Here is a 16,430-nt window from a genome sequence, read left to right on the forward strand (position 1 = left end):
TCGAAGTTCAATGTCCCGAAAAGCCTTCTTCCTTTCTTACGGGCCAATCCCGTGATTCTGTTCACATGGAAACAAATCACAGGGCCCTCCAAACACAGCTCACTGGCATTTTGGGCCCTTTGTATTGACTTGTGGACCGCTATAGAGAAAGCTTTCTAGATCTTACAGAATCTGCACCTATTCCAGCTGTATTTCCTTGGATTTCCACAACAGTCTGTTTTATTTTATTCCACCCACGGCCCGCCTGTGATTGGTCCATTTGTGCCCAGGCATGCCCATATATGGAAGTCACTGGCTGAATGGAGCCAGGCTCATTGTGACATCACATAGAGCCAGTGATGGAAAAAATCTCAGAAGCCAAGCGTTCAAAGCCATGCCAAAGTTCTTTCAGTGCTCATTTCCAAATGCGCAAACCTAATTTTCTGAACTGTTGGCATCTTTTAACACGATTAATACAACAGGACTAATTCCATAGACATAGTAAAATCTCACAGTCTTCCTTTCCCACCTTTTGATGAAGTGGGACGACAGATCAATAGTCTCTGAAAAGTTGTTATGGCTGTGGAGCCCCAAAGAAGCAGGAACAGACTTTATGACAGCACAGCCCACTGGGACTGTTTCAATGGAATCAATCATGTTGCCCTGATGGACCAAACAACACTAAAGCAATAGCTTCTTGCTCATAAAGACAACCTCTTATCAATTCTATATGTGCCTCTTCTTCAGTCGAGAGTGCATTGACTCACACAAGAAAAAAGTGGAAAAAAAACATGTCTGACAACTTTGTAAGATGCCTGAAAGGTGATTTAAGTGACAGGATTGTGAAAGATGTGCTGTACCTCCAACGTCTTGTGGGACAAGAGCTGGTGATGCGAGATAAATGTGATGTCTCCCTGCATCAGCTCTCCGTACACGAAGTGACTGTGTTATAGTCTTCCTTTTCTCCGATTGCATAGGTTCGCTTTCTATTTGATTTGTCGGGTTTGTGGGTAGCATGCACATAGCCTTCCGTTAGTTATGCTAATAGTCACCAGACCTCCAACTGAGTGCGATCCCTTCTCAGTGGGGGGCGTGTGATGTTGTTTGCCTGCAAAGACGCTTGCGTGTGCGCCTTGGTGTCACTGTCAATGTTTACAGTTGGTAGTTACTACGAAAGGTTGTCACGGTGGCGCACGTGTGCAGAATTGTGCGACAAAGCCGGTGCCTCTGCTTTGATATTAAAGACACCAACAACAACGTTCTGCACAAGCCAAAGCGATCCTGAGAAACATTTCATCTTAACACTGCCATACATCTGCTATTGTTTTTTTTTATATAATTAGGAAAGCAAAACCTTGGAGGAAAAAGAATGACGGAACCGGGGAATTTCAACAAGACCAACCCCATCGCCCTTTTGAAATGACTGCACAAAAAACACAAGAATTTTCACAGGAGCACAAAAATGACATTGATGACATCTTTGAATTATACGTAAGTACAGTAAAGTCTCGTTATATCGATATTGTCGGGAGTCGGAAAAAATATCGATATAACCGGACTGTCGATATATCCGATCCTGCGCCGAATGAGTATTAAAAGTGGGCAATAATGCACTCGACATTGTTCTATAGTATAGAACAATGTCGAGCAGCTTAAATCAATCTTTGCTTAAGGATTTCAATACCAAAAAAGAACACGGCGAACGGCTGCTTCCAGTCAACTTTATTTTTCACACTTCCACCACCAGAGCACAGCACACACACCGATTCCCGCACTTCCTGGTTCACAGGTCATGCTCAACCCGCCCCACATAGCTGGCCAAACACATGCCTGCAACAGAAGAACCAACTGCGTTCGTGGTTTCTCTCGTGGGTATAGAATCTATACACACGAGAGAAACCACGAACGCCAGCATGTACATATGAAAAACAGTGATTATTGCAAGCGATAAAAAGATATCTGAATACAACACAATTAAATACATGTATTTGTACGCTTGTGTCTTCGTTGGAATAGGTGTGTATGCTATGTCAGTTGGTTCTTCTGTTGCAGGCATGTGTTTGGCCAGCTATGTGGGGCGGGTTGAGCATAACCTGTGAACCAGGAAGTGCGGGAATCGGTGTGTGTGCTGTGCTCTGGTGGTGGAAGTGTGAAAAATAAAGTTGACTGGAAGCAGCCGTTGGCCGTGTTCTTTTTTGGTATTGAAATCCTTAAGCAAAGATTGATTTAAGCTGCTTTTGTATCGATATAAGCAGACCAAATTGGCTGGCGGGAGATGAAAAGGGCATCGTAGTAACCGGATTATCATAATAACCGGGTATCGTACTAACAGAACTAATTATATCATAAAAGACTAGAAATTTGCCGGGAAATGAAAATAGTATCGTAATAAGCAGTACTTCGATATAACCGATATCGATATAACGAGACTTTACTGTACGAAAGAGGCCTGAGTCAAATTTGACACTGGCATGGAAAAATAATAATCAAAATAGACACGGGTCTCAGGTGCCATCTCTCCTGGTCACCGGTGTATGTGAGTGACAAGGAGAAAACTTCCGGCTCACTTCCCTGTCTGGAAAACCTCTACACTCCAAATTTAAGACATAAATAGAATATTTTTATTGTGGGCGCATAGAAAACCTGTTTACAACCTTCTAAATATATTGGTAACATTATTGGAGCCCTCTCGACATGGAATAACACCCCTATAGTTGCCTTTACGCTCCTACTAACGCAGACTACAAGGTCACGGCAGAAACTTAAGAGACAGTCACCGCATCACAGCATATATCAAGCTACCAAGCTAACGATTTAGCCTCTAATGTATAAATAATGAAAAATACACAGAAAATAAGACAACATAAGACATCATTGTGGCACTTGTCTCATCAACATGTAACATTACTGCCAACTAGTGACCAGTGTGGAATACTACATCTCACATCTTTGTATCTTCTGAATACCTTATATTTGTATTTTGTTAATTCAGCCATTGTTATGCTTGAATATGCTTCATTTCAACCAATAATACATAACTTTTAAGGGGTAATCTAATTAATTTACTGTAAATTGCTGTCAGTGAAACAGACAAATAAAATTGAAATGTTCATTGGGTTAAACAGAGATGAATCAATGAATACAAAAATACAGTTCCTCATTTTATATCAATGAAGCTGCTAGCAGTGCGACTGTAATCAGCTAACATGCATAGCTAATTAAAGCACTTCATTTTCCGCCCACGAACTGATGCGGTTTAGCTTTACGACTCCCTGAAAAACGTTGCTTCTGCACCACAAATATTTCAATATATAAATCCAGCAACGTCTGCACTGGATACGTGGAAACAATTTCACCCCCAATAATTGCAAACAGCTTTGGGTAGGAGCTATATATTTATTATTCTTATTATTATTACTATTATACATTGCTATTGTTTACTATTTTTAGTGCTTCCACAAATATTGAAGTTGGGGTGCATCATTAATGCCAACACTCCCAAGAAGAAGTGTTTATCTGGGTCAAGCACACACACACGGCGTAACTTTTCATTTGAAAAGTGCACCATTTTTAAAACAATTTATTCTTGAAATCCCAAGCTCAAGAAAGATTTTTACTTGTATGGAAATGTGCAGTATTCTCCATTACCAGACATGCGATAATACTAGCTACCATGGGGGAAAAAATCTCGATATGAACCTTATACTGTACAGTTAGATTACACTATTATGAATGTATCTTCTTTCTGCCATACATAAATTTTTCTTATATAAACTAAAGTATGTCTGCCTTTAACTCATAATACATGTACTGTATTTACGGTGTTTATCCCAAGGGACAGTCCAAACTGTCAGAATATGACGTGCTATATTTGTAACATGTTATATTGGATTTTGGTCATAATGAAACAACAATATAGGCATATTTTCAGTTCCTCAATTAAAAATAGCCGTGTCCAAATTGTAGCTCAACGGTTGTCAGGTCCCGCTGCTGCGCTAATCGATATTTATATCAACAAAGCTTTAAATGGCTGCGTGTAATGAGAAGTGTGTCCATCACGGAGGGGAAAAAAACAGCACCAATTCTGATCGCATCCAAGTGTGTACATTTCTAGTTATGACATTATGTTGAATTAGTTACTCAACTGTTATTATCAGCCTTTAGTATTAGCATTGGAGCTATTTTGTTGTAGCATTTCAATAAGGGGGTGGGCATAATAATTGACGACTTGATGAATCAACTCTCCAGGGCTGATTGCTGATTGCGTCTTGAAGCAATTGAGGCCGAGTCTAGCCTACTTCACTCCACTCCTGAAGGCAAGATTACTCGGCTCACGGTGTGAATGCTGAGAAGCACTGTCCATCTTGAGGTGGCGGATTTGGTGCCTCCCGACCCAATGGCTGCTGGTTCAATTCTCTGTCATTGGGTAATTCTTCAACATATATATATATATATATATATACTTCAGCTTTTTCACTTCACATAATGCTATTTTTGGTCCGCTAACTACTCCCACATTCCTCACATTCCTTCAAATGTTTCCAAAAATGCTCACATTTTCCAAAATTCAACATTTGTTGTGACATTTTTCCCATTTGGAATGAATGAACAATTCCGGAAGTTGATTTTAAATGTGCTATTACAGGTAATATTCCGTTTATTCCGTGCATGGCGGTATGGCACAGGTCCACTCTCATAAAAACCGTAGAAACAGGAGTTCAGAACATTCACATATATCTTTTCCTATTCCATTAAGAGTATTATAATCAGTGATAAGAATATTCATTCATTCATTTTCTACCACTTTTTCCTCACAAGGGTCGCAGGGGGTGCTGGAGCCTATCCCAGCTGTCTTCAGGCAAGAGGCGGGGTACACCCTGGACTGGTGGCCAGCCAATCACAGGGCACATATAGACAAACAACCATTCACACTCACATTCATACCTATGGACAATTTGGAGTGGCTAATTAACCTAGCATGTTTTTGGATTGTGGGAGGAAACCGGAGTACCCGGAGAAAACCCACGCATGCACGGGGAGAACATGCAAACTCCACACAGAGATGGCTGAGGGTGGGATTGAACTCGGGTCTCCTAGCTGTGAGGTCAGCGCGCTAACCACACGGTCCACCGTTCAGCCCTGAATGTACATTATGTCCCCGAAAAAAAACCCCGGGGGAGATAGTTACTTTTACTGGTAACTAGTGTTGGGCACGTCACTTTAACAAAGTAATTAGTTATAGTTACTAGTTACTTCTCCGAAAAGTAACTTACTCCTCTACAAAAGTAACTAGTTACCAGTAAAAATACTCGCCTCTGCTGCAGTAACTCAGTTACTTTTTGGGAGAAGTAACTAGTAACTATAACTAATTACATATTTAAAATAATGTGCCCAATCCTGATTAATTAATTAATTAATTGATTAATTGATTGTTAATTTTTTCCCATAATTGAACAAAGAACATAATAAAACGTTAAATGCGGCTGTGCTAATGAATCCCAACACATCCAGACATGGTACTTCCTGTAAGTACTGTCTCTATGATATTATTATTATCGTATGAGCCCTACAGTATGACATATGGCTCCCTGGTGCAGTGTTTGCTTGTGCTGCTCCCTGGAGCCTGGCGCACAATACACTCGTGCACATAGGGGAAGCCAGCCTTCATCCATCACTGCACGCTACAGTACTTGCACTGGAGTTTGGAAATTGCTACAGAAAAGTTACTTTCCAGCGCTAAAATGACATGATGTATTAATGAACAGAAAATGAGGCATCAAGTATTGTAATGGGGATTTAGTTTGGGGAATATATGGACATATTTTTGGGGAATAGCTAATGAGCTGTACGGACATAAAAATGGTAATGAATGTTTAACACCACATGTTTCATAGAACTGCAATAATTAATTGATGGTAAATCAATGACCTAATTAATCAACAACTAGTTTGGTAATCGCCGCTCAAATGTGAATATTTTTGAATTTCCTTACTCATTCATGAAAGCAGACTTATTATCTTTAGGTTTTATTTGGTTTTATTTGTCATGCTCTTATTTTGGTGTGCTACACTTCCTGTTGTGGGGGAAGTTGCAGCAGCTTGACCCCAGTGTAATTGTACATGGCTGTGGGGTTTAAAAGCTCAGCGTCAAGTTTTTGTACCTGTTGTCGCTGCCATTTTGTTTTGTCTTCGCAAAGCCTTTTTCCTGTTTATATATATATATATATAAAACAAAATATTCAACCAGCAACCTGGTATTTGTGTACTTGCTGTATTTCTTCTGCCAGTTAAAATCTTTTATTTTGAATAAAGAGGCTGTAATTAAAGTTTTTGTTAATCTGAAAATAATTGGCTGATTATTCAGTTATTAATCTGCCATTTTTGACAATTTTGATAGATTTTTCAGGGCACACAGAATATTGTGTCCTAGGGCTACAGTGAAGAAAATAAGTATTTGAACACCCTGCTATTTTGCTATTTCTCCCACTTAGAAATCATGGAGGGGTCTGAAATTTTCATCGTAGGTGCATGTCCACTGTGAGAGAGATAAACTAAAAAGAAAAATCCAGAAATCACAATGCATGATTTTTTAACAATTTATTTGTGTGATACAGCTGCAAATAAGTATTTGAACACCTGTGTATCATCTAGAATTCTGACCCTGAAAGACCTGTTAGTCTGCCCATTAGAAGTCCACCTGCACTCCATGTATCATCCTGAATCAGATGCACCTGTTTGAGGTCGTTAGCTGCATAAAGACACCTGTCCACCCCATACAATCAGTAAGACTTTAACTTGTAACATGGCGAAGACCAAAGAGCTGTCCAAAGACACCAGAGACAAAATTGTACACCTCCACAAGGCTGGAAAGGGCTACGGAGCAATTACCAAGCAGCTTGGTGAAAAAAGGTCCACTGTTGGAGCTATCATTAGAAAATGGAAGAAGCTAAACATGACGGTCAATCTCAATCGGAGTGGAGCCCCATGCAAGATATCACCTCGTGGGGTCTCAATGATTCTAAGAAAGGTGAGGAATCAGCCCAGAACTACACGACAGGACTTGGTCAATGACCTGAAAAGAGCTGGGACCACCGTTTCCAAGGTTACTGTAGGTAATACACTAAGACGTCATGATGTGAAATCATGCATGGCACGAAAGGTTCCCCTGCTTAAACCAGCACATGTCAAGGCCCGTCTTAAGTTTGCATATGACCATTTGGATGATACAGAGGAGTCATGGGAGAAAGTTTTATGGTCAGATGAGACCAAAATAGAACTTTTTGGTCATAATTCCAATAAGCGTGTTTGGAGGAAGAAGAATGAAGAGTACAATCCGAAGAACACCATCCCTACTGTGAAGCATGGGGGTGGTAGCATCATGCTTTGGGGGTGTTTTTCTGCACATGGGACAGGACGAGTGCACTGCATTAAAGAGAGGATGACTGGGGCCGTGTATTGTGAGATTTTGGGGAACAACCTCCTTCCCTCTGTCAGAGCATTGAAGATGGGTCGTGGCTGGGTCTTCCAACACGACAACGACCCGAAGCACACAGCCAGGAAAACCAAGGAGTGGCTCCGTAAGAAGCATATCAAGGTTCTAGCATGGCCCAGCCAGTCTCCAGACCTGAACCCAATCGAAAATCTTTGGAGGGAGCTCAAACTCCGTGTTTCTCAGCGACAGCCCAGAAACCTGACTGATCTAGAGAAGATCTGTGTGGAGGAGTGGGCCAAGATCCCTCCTGCAGTGTGTGCAAACCTGGTGAAAAACTACAGGAAACGTTTGACCTCTGTAATAGCAAACAAAGGCTACTGTACCAAATATTAACATTCATTTTCTCAGGTGTTCAAATACTTATTAGCAGCTGTATCACACAAATAAATTGTTAAAAAATCATGCATTGTGATTTCTGGATTTTTCTTTTTAGTTTATCTCTCTCACAGTGGACATGCACCTACGATGAAAATTTCAGACCCCTCTATGATTTCTAAGTGGGAGAAATAGCAAAATAGCAGGGTGTTCAAATACTTATTTTCTTCACTGTATATAAACATGGTACCTACCAAAACAAATATTAGACTCTCATCTTTCATCGGGGAAGAAAATGTGTTTTTCTACCATTTTCCGTTCTTTAGAAATCAGCTGTAAAACATAGGTATGTTTTCAGAAAAATGTCAGTTTTCTTTTAGGGAGGTAAACGGATTCATTTCAAGCATAACAATAACTATGTATATATATATATATGTAGCCAAACTACGGCCCAGGGGCCACATCCGGCCCGCCAAGTGTTTGAATACGGCCCTTCTTTCCAAAGTATTTAATTTAAAATTAACATACAACCTGGCATCATTTTTTTTTAATCAATTTGGTTATTTGATGTAGTCTGCTGTTTACAAAGTGCTCCTGAAAAAAGGGACACAAGCACATATAGCATGGATTAGCATATAGCATAGAACATATAGATTGCATGACACTTTTACAGATACAATAAATCCAGGTGGACTGTTGCGTGTAAAATATGTAGTCTGGACCCCCCGTCAATTTTGTTAAATCAAGGCGGCTCGCGAGTCAAAAAGTTTGCCCATCCCTGATCTAAACAACTATGCACCAACATAATAACACAAACAAATTTTGTTTAACATGAAAATAATGAATTTACAAATCTAAAAACACCCTGACCTCCGGTGCGTAACCTGACGCTATTTTTAAACTTCATTGCAAACCTTAACACGCCAACAGCAGCGCTTAATTCCAACACGTATCCACACCAACGCATAACACTTCCTCTTCATCCAACCCCACAGTTGAATAATTATGGTACATTTCAAAAAAGATATTAAACCCCAAAGTATAACATAGGTATGAATAGTTGTCATATTTAGTAACCACCAAAATATGTATATATATATATATATATATATATATATATATATACAGTAAAGTCTTGTTATATCGATATTCTCGGGAGTCGGAAAAAATATCGATATAACCGGACTATCGATATATCCGATCCTGCGCCGAACTGCATTAAAATACACACGAGAGAAACCACGAACGCCAGCATGTACATATGAAAAACAGTGATTATTGCAAGCGATAAAAAGATATCTGAATACAACACAATTAAATACATGTATTTGTACGCTTGTGTCTTCGTTGGAATAGGTGTGTATGCTATGTCAGTTGGTTCTTCTGTTGCAGGCATGTGTTTGGCCAGCTATGTGGGGCGGGTTGAGCATGACCTGTGAACCAGGAAGTGCGGGAATCGGTGTGTGTGCTGCGCTCTGGTGGTGGAAGTGTGAAAAATAAAGTTGACTGGAAGCAGCCGTTCGCTGTGTTTTTTTTTTGGTATTGAAATCCTTAAGCAAAGATTGATTTAAGCTGCTTTTGTATCGATATAAGCAGACCAAATTGGCTGGCGGGAGATGAAAAGGGCATCGTAGTAACCGGATTATCATAATAACCGGGTATCGTACTAACCGGAACTAATTATATCATAAAAGACTAGAAATTTGCAGGGAAATGAAAATAGTATCATAATAAGCAGTACTTCGATATAACCGATATCGATATAACGAGACTTTACTGTATATTTAGTAACCACCAAATTGTCATTGTTGCTTTGATGCCACGGTATACCTTTTGTATGCAGATAAAAAGTGTATTTATTGTGGCTATATCTCTGAAATGAAAAACAAATGAAACAAATGTATGTATTAACTAATCCAAATATGAATCAATAGAAAAATATGATTAATTGTAACCCTGGCAATGGAAATAGAAAAAATCACAAGAGACTCCATTAAGAATGCTGCTCCTTTATGCTAATAAGCATTTCAGCTCATCACTATGCCCTTTGAACATACAAGTGACAAGGGAGCAACCGAGGGAATCTGATTTTTTTTTTCTTTTGCACCAAATAAGAACATTTTCCAAAATGAGCTGATGCTGCAGGCAAGTACAATCGCTGCCCAATAGCAATGACTTGTCAAGTAGCCAATCCCCCTGCTTCCTTTTAAAGGCGAGGGGATGTTCAAGCAATATCCCCCAAGACTTTGCTCTCCAGAGTTTACATTTCACAGCTGTAATGTTGGCATAAGATCATCGCTTTTAAATCTCCAGCTTTCCTCCTCTTTCGTCAGTCTCCCACTGTGCTAACTGAGATAAAGCAGCCTGGAATAAGCATAATCCACAAAAATCCTCTCTAGCCTTTATATATACATAAAAAAAATTGTTAAAAAAGGGGCGACTGCTTTTTTTGGAGGTTATAACTGCAACTGCAAATGCTCATTGAATAATAACAAATATTCAAAAGCCTGCAAAGCAAAGAAGCACGGGCGTTGAACCGAGAGCGTGAAGCCAAGCAAAGCACATTAGCGAGAAACAAAAGCTGAACAGACAAAATTCTTAATGTAGATGTAATGTAAGAAAGCACAGTGAAGCTTACTAAGCTCCATTATAACAAGGTTGATTAGACTGCGGGCTCGTTGGAAACTTGTTAATTGGGGCTCATTAAAGCCTTTTAATTCAAGAACTACCCATCAAGCATAAATGGCCTCCTGTTATTGCACGAGACACAATTGTTCAGGTGTTGCAAGGAAGACCCTCTGTGGTCTTCAAGTTCTCTTTGGTCTCGGAATTAATACCGAATTAGACTTTTTTTTTTCAATGCAAAGAGTTGGCTAGTGGCTCTGCCTTGAAGTCATGTGAATTCAAGAGAGACGAGGAGTGTTTCTATATTAACAGTGGTGGGCAACAACATTTTTGACCATTATTAGAGCTCTCTCAACATAAAATAACACCCCTATAGTCACATTTATACTATTATTCTACATAATAATGGAAAACAAGCCATCTTAGATATAAATTGACAGCGTACTTCCTGGTTGCGCTGGTCTCATCAATATAATGTTACTGAAACCTACAGACCAGTGTAGAATAATACTCGGAAACTCACAATACACTTCAATCTCTCCTTTACACTTGCAGTGAACATTCTCACAGGAGCTGCTGTCGGCCACTCTCTACACCAGAGGTCTCAAACTCAATTTACTTGGGGGCCACTGGAGCTAGGGTCTGGGCGAGACTGGGCCGCATCAGGTTTTCCAAAAAAAAACAAAAAAAAACGCATTTATTAAAAACAGAAAAATGAATTAACTTTGCTTTGGTTTCGATTTTCTATAATAAAAGCTCTGATAAAACATTCCACTGTTCTCAAATATCTTACTTTTTATTTTTCTACACAAAATAAGATGAAAAATAAATAAACAAATCAAGAATAAAGAAAATCAATCAATCAGTAATAAATAAATATAATAATAATAAAACGGCAAATAATAAAAACTTAAGAAACCACATATAGTTGGTGGGTAGACAAATGATTTTTTCAGATTAAAATGAACAAAGCATTATTAGAGCCCTGTAGACATGACAAAACACGACTATAGTCACATTTATACTCTTTTTATTTACAACATATTGCGCAACTGCAGGGTCTTGAGACACATGCTAACTCGCAAACTAGAGAGCTAGCGACCTAAACGGTAGCCTCCAAGTTATTTCCTTTAAACTTAAATAGCCAAAAACTTACCACTTCCACACAGATAGGGAGGATAACTATTAACAGTTATTTAACCTTTAGCCTTTAAGGACATTAATCAAACGTAATATTTTTTTCTGGGTACATGATACCATACAGCATCCATATCAAACTTGCGCGGGCCGCACTAACATTAAACTTTCATATCAAGGCGGGGGCCTCAAACTAGTGTCCTGCGGGCCACATTTGGCCACATGTGTAATTTTCCAAATCTATGGTTTCTTATATAGACAATACAGTATGCCATCCCTCCACTCATTATACTGTATAATAGAATCGGTATCAATTCTGTAACAGTTTGGGTCCTGTTTAAGCACTGGCACCAGATAATAAGTGAACCGCACCCAACCCTAAAGCTGTCACCATCATAATACCGTCTAAATCGTACTGCTATGAACATGAGCGTTGTTAAGGTAGGTCCTGGTTCATGAAAAACAGCAACTAACTGTTGGGTTCCGCTCTTAATGCACAGTCACCATTAAATAAAGTCACAAGCAATCACCCACTTAATGCAATATGCAGATAGTGGATTAGAAACTCTTTGATTGAGCCCCCAGTTTGCGGGTTTGTACGTATCAGCATTCTTTTTGAGCTTCATCGATTGTTGACACAACACCAACAGACCCATCATTAAATGACAGCCCGCTTCTTTCCATTCTAGTTTGGAGCAATGCCCTTTAAACCAAGGCAGTTTAAGGATTAATGATGCTGCATTCAGCGAAAGCCAGAGACCATTTAAAGTTACTTTTAAAAAGCACACCGAGCTATGGTGAGCGAATAATCCTTCCATTATTTCAACCGATTTTGTGAAATTGCAAAAAAAAAAAAAAACGAGGCAAAATAGAGTGCACTGCATGGCTGCAACCAGAAGGGGCGCTGTTGTTTCAAATCTAGAGAAAAACTACACAAGGTCTGCTCATTCTGCTCATTATGTCTCCGGAACAGGAGTTCAGAACATACAGCTCATTTATAAAGAAAACAAAATGCAGCACGGCGAGCCATCCCCTCATTAATAAAATATCCTTCAACTTTTGCTGAACATAAATCCCAACTTGGCACACATCTCCCCGGAGACCTTTTCTACTGACCAACCTGCCAAACTGTCACACATCTGCCTCTACGGCATCCTATATGGAATAATTCCTCATGCACTGATGGTCGGTGTGACAGCATGCTTGAAATAATCCCTACCAAGATGTGCCTGTCAGTGTGTACACCTCATGGAGAAAGCCACAATATGTCACTTGGTTGCAGAGTTACAATATGGCTGACTGACTGGATGGATGTATTATTACCTGCAGGGGCCCAAAGGAGTTCCGGATCAATATTCCGTCTACTACTGTGTTTTACTGCTCTGCAAAATTTGTGTTTATCATAGTTTCTGCCGACGCATTAAATACGTACATTAGAAAGTACAAGTCTGGCCAACATTATGAAAACATAACATGGCTTTAAAGTGTGAAACTGAATGTTTCAGTATCTTTTTAATCACTCCGACAGGAAAGCAGCCATGTTGAAAAGGTTTGCTTTTTTTTTTTTTTATTAGCCACACACCTCACCTCGCCGTGCATTATTAGCTGTTCAGTTTCGGTGTCACTGCAATTAATTACAGGCATTAATTATACACCAAAAATTAACAGAATTAATTAGATAAATTAGTGAATGCATTTTTTGACAGCTCTAATATTTTAGTTTTTAAAAATGCCATTTGGAGCAAGTTCCATACACGTCCTTCTCAACACACACACACACACACACACACGTTTTATGGTTTTACATCCATGCTGGGACCATGTAGTAACAGGTACATTCATGATGACAAGTAATACCGACAGTTTTACATTCATTCATTCATTCATTTTCTACCACTTATCCTCACGAGGGTCGCGGGGGTGCTGGAGCCTATCCCAGCTGTCTTCGTGCAAGTGGTACACCCTGGACTGGTTGCCAGCCAATCACAGGGCACATATAGACAAACAACCATTCACACTCACATTCATACCTATGGACAATTTGGAGTGGCCAATTAACCTAGCATGTTTTTGGAATGTGGGAGGAAACCGGAGTAAAACCGGAGAAAACCCACGCATGCACGGGGAGAACATGCAAACTCCACACAGAGATGGCCGAGGGTGGAATCGAACCCTGGTCCTCCTAGCTGTGAGGTCTGCGCGCTAACCACGCGGTCCGCCGTTCAGCCCTGAATGTACATTATGTACCCGAAAAAAAACTCCAGGGAAGATAGTTACTTTTACTGCATGGTAACTAGTGTTGGGCACGTTACTTTAACAAAGTAATTAGTTATAGTTACTTCTCCGAAAAGTAACTTACTCCTCTACAAAAGTAACTAGTTACCAGTAAAAATAACTATTGCATTACTGGCCTCTGCTGCAGTAACTCAGTTACTTTTTGGGAGAAGTAACTAGTAACTGTAACTAATTACTTTTTAAAATAACGTTCCCAATGCTGATTATAATTGATTGTTAATTTCTTCCCATAATTGAGCAAAGAACATAATAAAACGTTAAATGCGGCTGTGCTAATGAATCCCAACACATCCAGACATGGTACTTCCTGTAAGTACTGTCTCTATGATATTATTATTATCGTATGAGCCCTACAGTATGACATATGGCTCCCTGATGCAGTGTTTGCATCTCTCTACACAGAGATGGCCGAGGGTGGGATTGAACCCTGGTCTCCTAGCTGTGAGGTCTGCGCGCTAACCACCAGTATTTTCACATACTTTGGTAATTTTAAGCATACCGGAGTGTACTTCCTGGGTACGTTGATTTCACAAATGCTACACTAGCGTTAAGTTTTCCAACTACACGGTGAAGGAGCCGCACGGTGGACGAGTGGTTAGCATGTTGGCGAAACATTCAGGAAATCGGGAAGATCTGGGTTCGAATCCGTGTGGAGTTTGCATTTTCTGGGTGGATTTTCTCCGGGTACTCCGGTTTCCTGTCACATTCCAAAAAAACGTTGGACTCTAAATTGTCCATAGTTTGTCTATATGTGCCCTGCGATTGTCCAGGGTGGACCCCGAAGTCAGCATACCCCCGCAACCCTGATGAGGATAAGTGGTATAGCAAATTGGATGGTGAAGCTAGTCGCTAGCCGGCTAAACGAGGTGTCACTATGCCAGTAATCTAGTTCTTAGGCATAAAAATGTTAATATGCTGGCCTCATTATGTAAATGGGACATTTTTGGGGGGTGTGGAGTTTTTTTTTATTTTTTATTTTTTTGCAGAAGGCTTTGTAGGCGGAATAGGTTTGTCCCATTTGTCCCAGCTGTCTCTTTTTATATCTTTAGAACACACAGAAAAGAGAAAGATGTGTCTTATATTAGTGTTATATTAGTGTTGTGGATGATGGGCGGTTTTTCTTTACCACCACAAATACGCCAACTATGGGCACCCAAGTGATATCGCCCACTACTGGCCTGGCATGTACATAAATATCGGTCTGGTCATGTGAAGCTTTGACTGCAAAGTGACTCAAAAAATGTCACACATAAAACCCCAGAAAGTGTGCAGGAACCACACAAACTTTATATTTCCACGTCTCGTGTTGCAGCCTGCATCACATTTTTCACACACACACACACACACATAGACACAGACACACTCCAGGCTACTGTCACAACCCATTCATGTTAATATTACAAGTCATTTTGTATTCTGCCACAACAGCTTACAGCTAATTATGAGGCTCATAAATTATATATGTCCTCTTGGCTGAAAGGGAATCATTTGCATTTCATGATTGTTAAATAAATAATAAAAATCACTCCATAAAAGTTGAATCACGTGAATCGCTCCTCATAAGATGTCCATATATCCTTAACAGCGCATCTCCATCATGCTTAGCGAGCCAAATGATGCGCACACAAGTGTCCATGCTGCGCCCTTACCTGTGCACAAAAGTGCTGCGAGTCTCACGCACCGAAGCGGCTCCATGTCTCGCCGTGTTCTCGTCTTTTTTAACTCGGGCAGAGCCGCAGGATCCCTGCCAAAAGCACCGAGCGTCACTACTTGGCACGCAAGTGCTCCTCTCCTGGAGCTGGTCTCCGTTTAGAAGTGAGCGGCTCTACTCGGCGTGCCATGTCATTACGAGAAAAGAAGAAGTGACACCCGGCGTTCCCCGCCACCTAAAACCAAAATAAAACACACATGCTGAGAATGAGCATCGTCATTAAGCATATAGATTGTACATGTTTACTAATAAATCGGAATGCAGGTGACTAAATGTTGTCTGGCTGTGCGTAAAAGCGCATTGTCGTTTCCTACCTTTTACTTGTGTACTCAGTTCCCTCCTGTCCTCAAAAAAGTATTCAGTGTCACCCAAAACGTGTCATCCCTGCTCGTCCAAAGGCACCTTCATGCGGGGTGGGAAGCGTCAGAACTTTCCACTCCGGGAACAAAGAAATCGTGTACAGATCCCAATGTTTGGATCCTCCCTGCCTGCACCCTGTGGCTCCGGACTGGAGAGTGCTGCTGCTGCTGCTGCACAAAACTGAAGGGTTGAACACAGCCAGGATTGGCAAAGCTCAGCGTCACGTCATTGGGCCGTTTAATTCCCGGCTAATGTGAAATTGGATTTTTTTTTTCTTTTTGTCCTTTTTCACACTTGATTATTTTACTCCTGAAATACATTTAAAGGAAACTCAGACGTCTAAGGTGATTTATTTTTTTTTTTTACGATATGCAATTACAAATGCAAGTTACAAATTATTAAAACAGTTTTACGGACATCATAACAATTTTCATATAATCATTTAAAAAGAAACCACAGTTGAAATAACAATTGTTATTTATTTATTTTACATCATCACAAAATGTATTGCATTACT

The 16,430-nt window shown here is 40.1% G+C and overlaps 1 protein-coding gene across 2 annotated transcripts in view; it reads right to left on the reverse strand.

Moving 5' to 3' along the window:
* The window catches only part of LOC131106846 (transmembrane protein 132C), a 148,671-nt gene extending 132,617 nt beyond the window's left edge, over positions 1–16,054 (reverse strand). For both annotated transcript variants that reach the window (XM_058056315.2, XM_058056307.2), the window contains exons 1-2: positions 15,868–16,054; positions 15,492–15,728 (exon numbers count right to left, since the gene is read on the reverse strand). Coding sequence is in view for 1 of the 2 variants with exons in the window: in XM_058056307.2 (XP_057912290.2) it covers positions 15,492–15,537 (46 nt within the window). In the remaining variant the exon portion in view is untranslated. The remainder of the gene's footprint in view (positions 1–15,491; positions 15,729–15,867) is intronic.
* Positions 16,055–16,430: the final 376 nt, after the last annotated feature.

This window comes from Doryrhamphus excisus, linkage group LG10 (genome assembly GCF_037039965.1).
Source record: "Doryrhamphus excisus strain RoL-2023G ecotype Guam linkage group LG10, RoL_Dexc_Guam_v1.1, whole genome shotgun sequence".
Lineage (NCBI taxonomy): Eukaryota > Metazoa > Chordata > Actinopteri > Syngnathiformes > Syngnathidae > Doryrhamphus > Doryrhamphus excisus.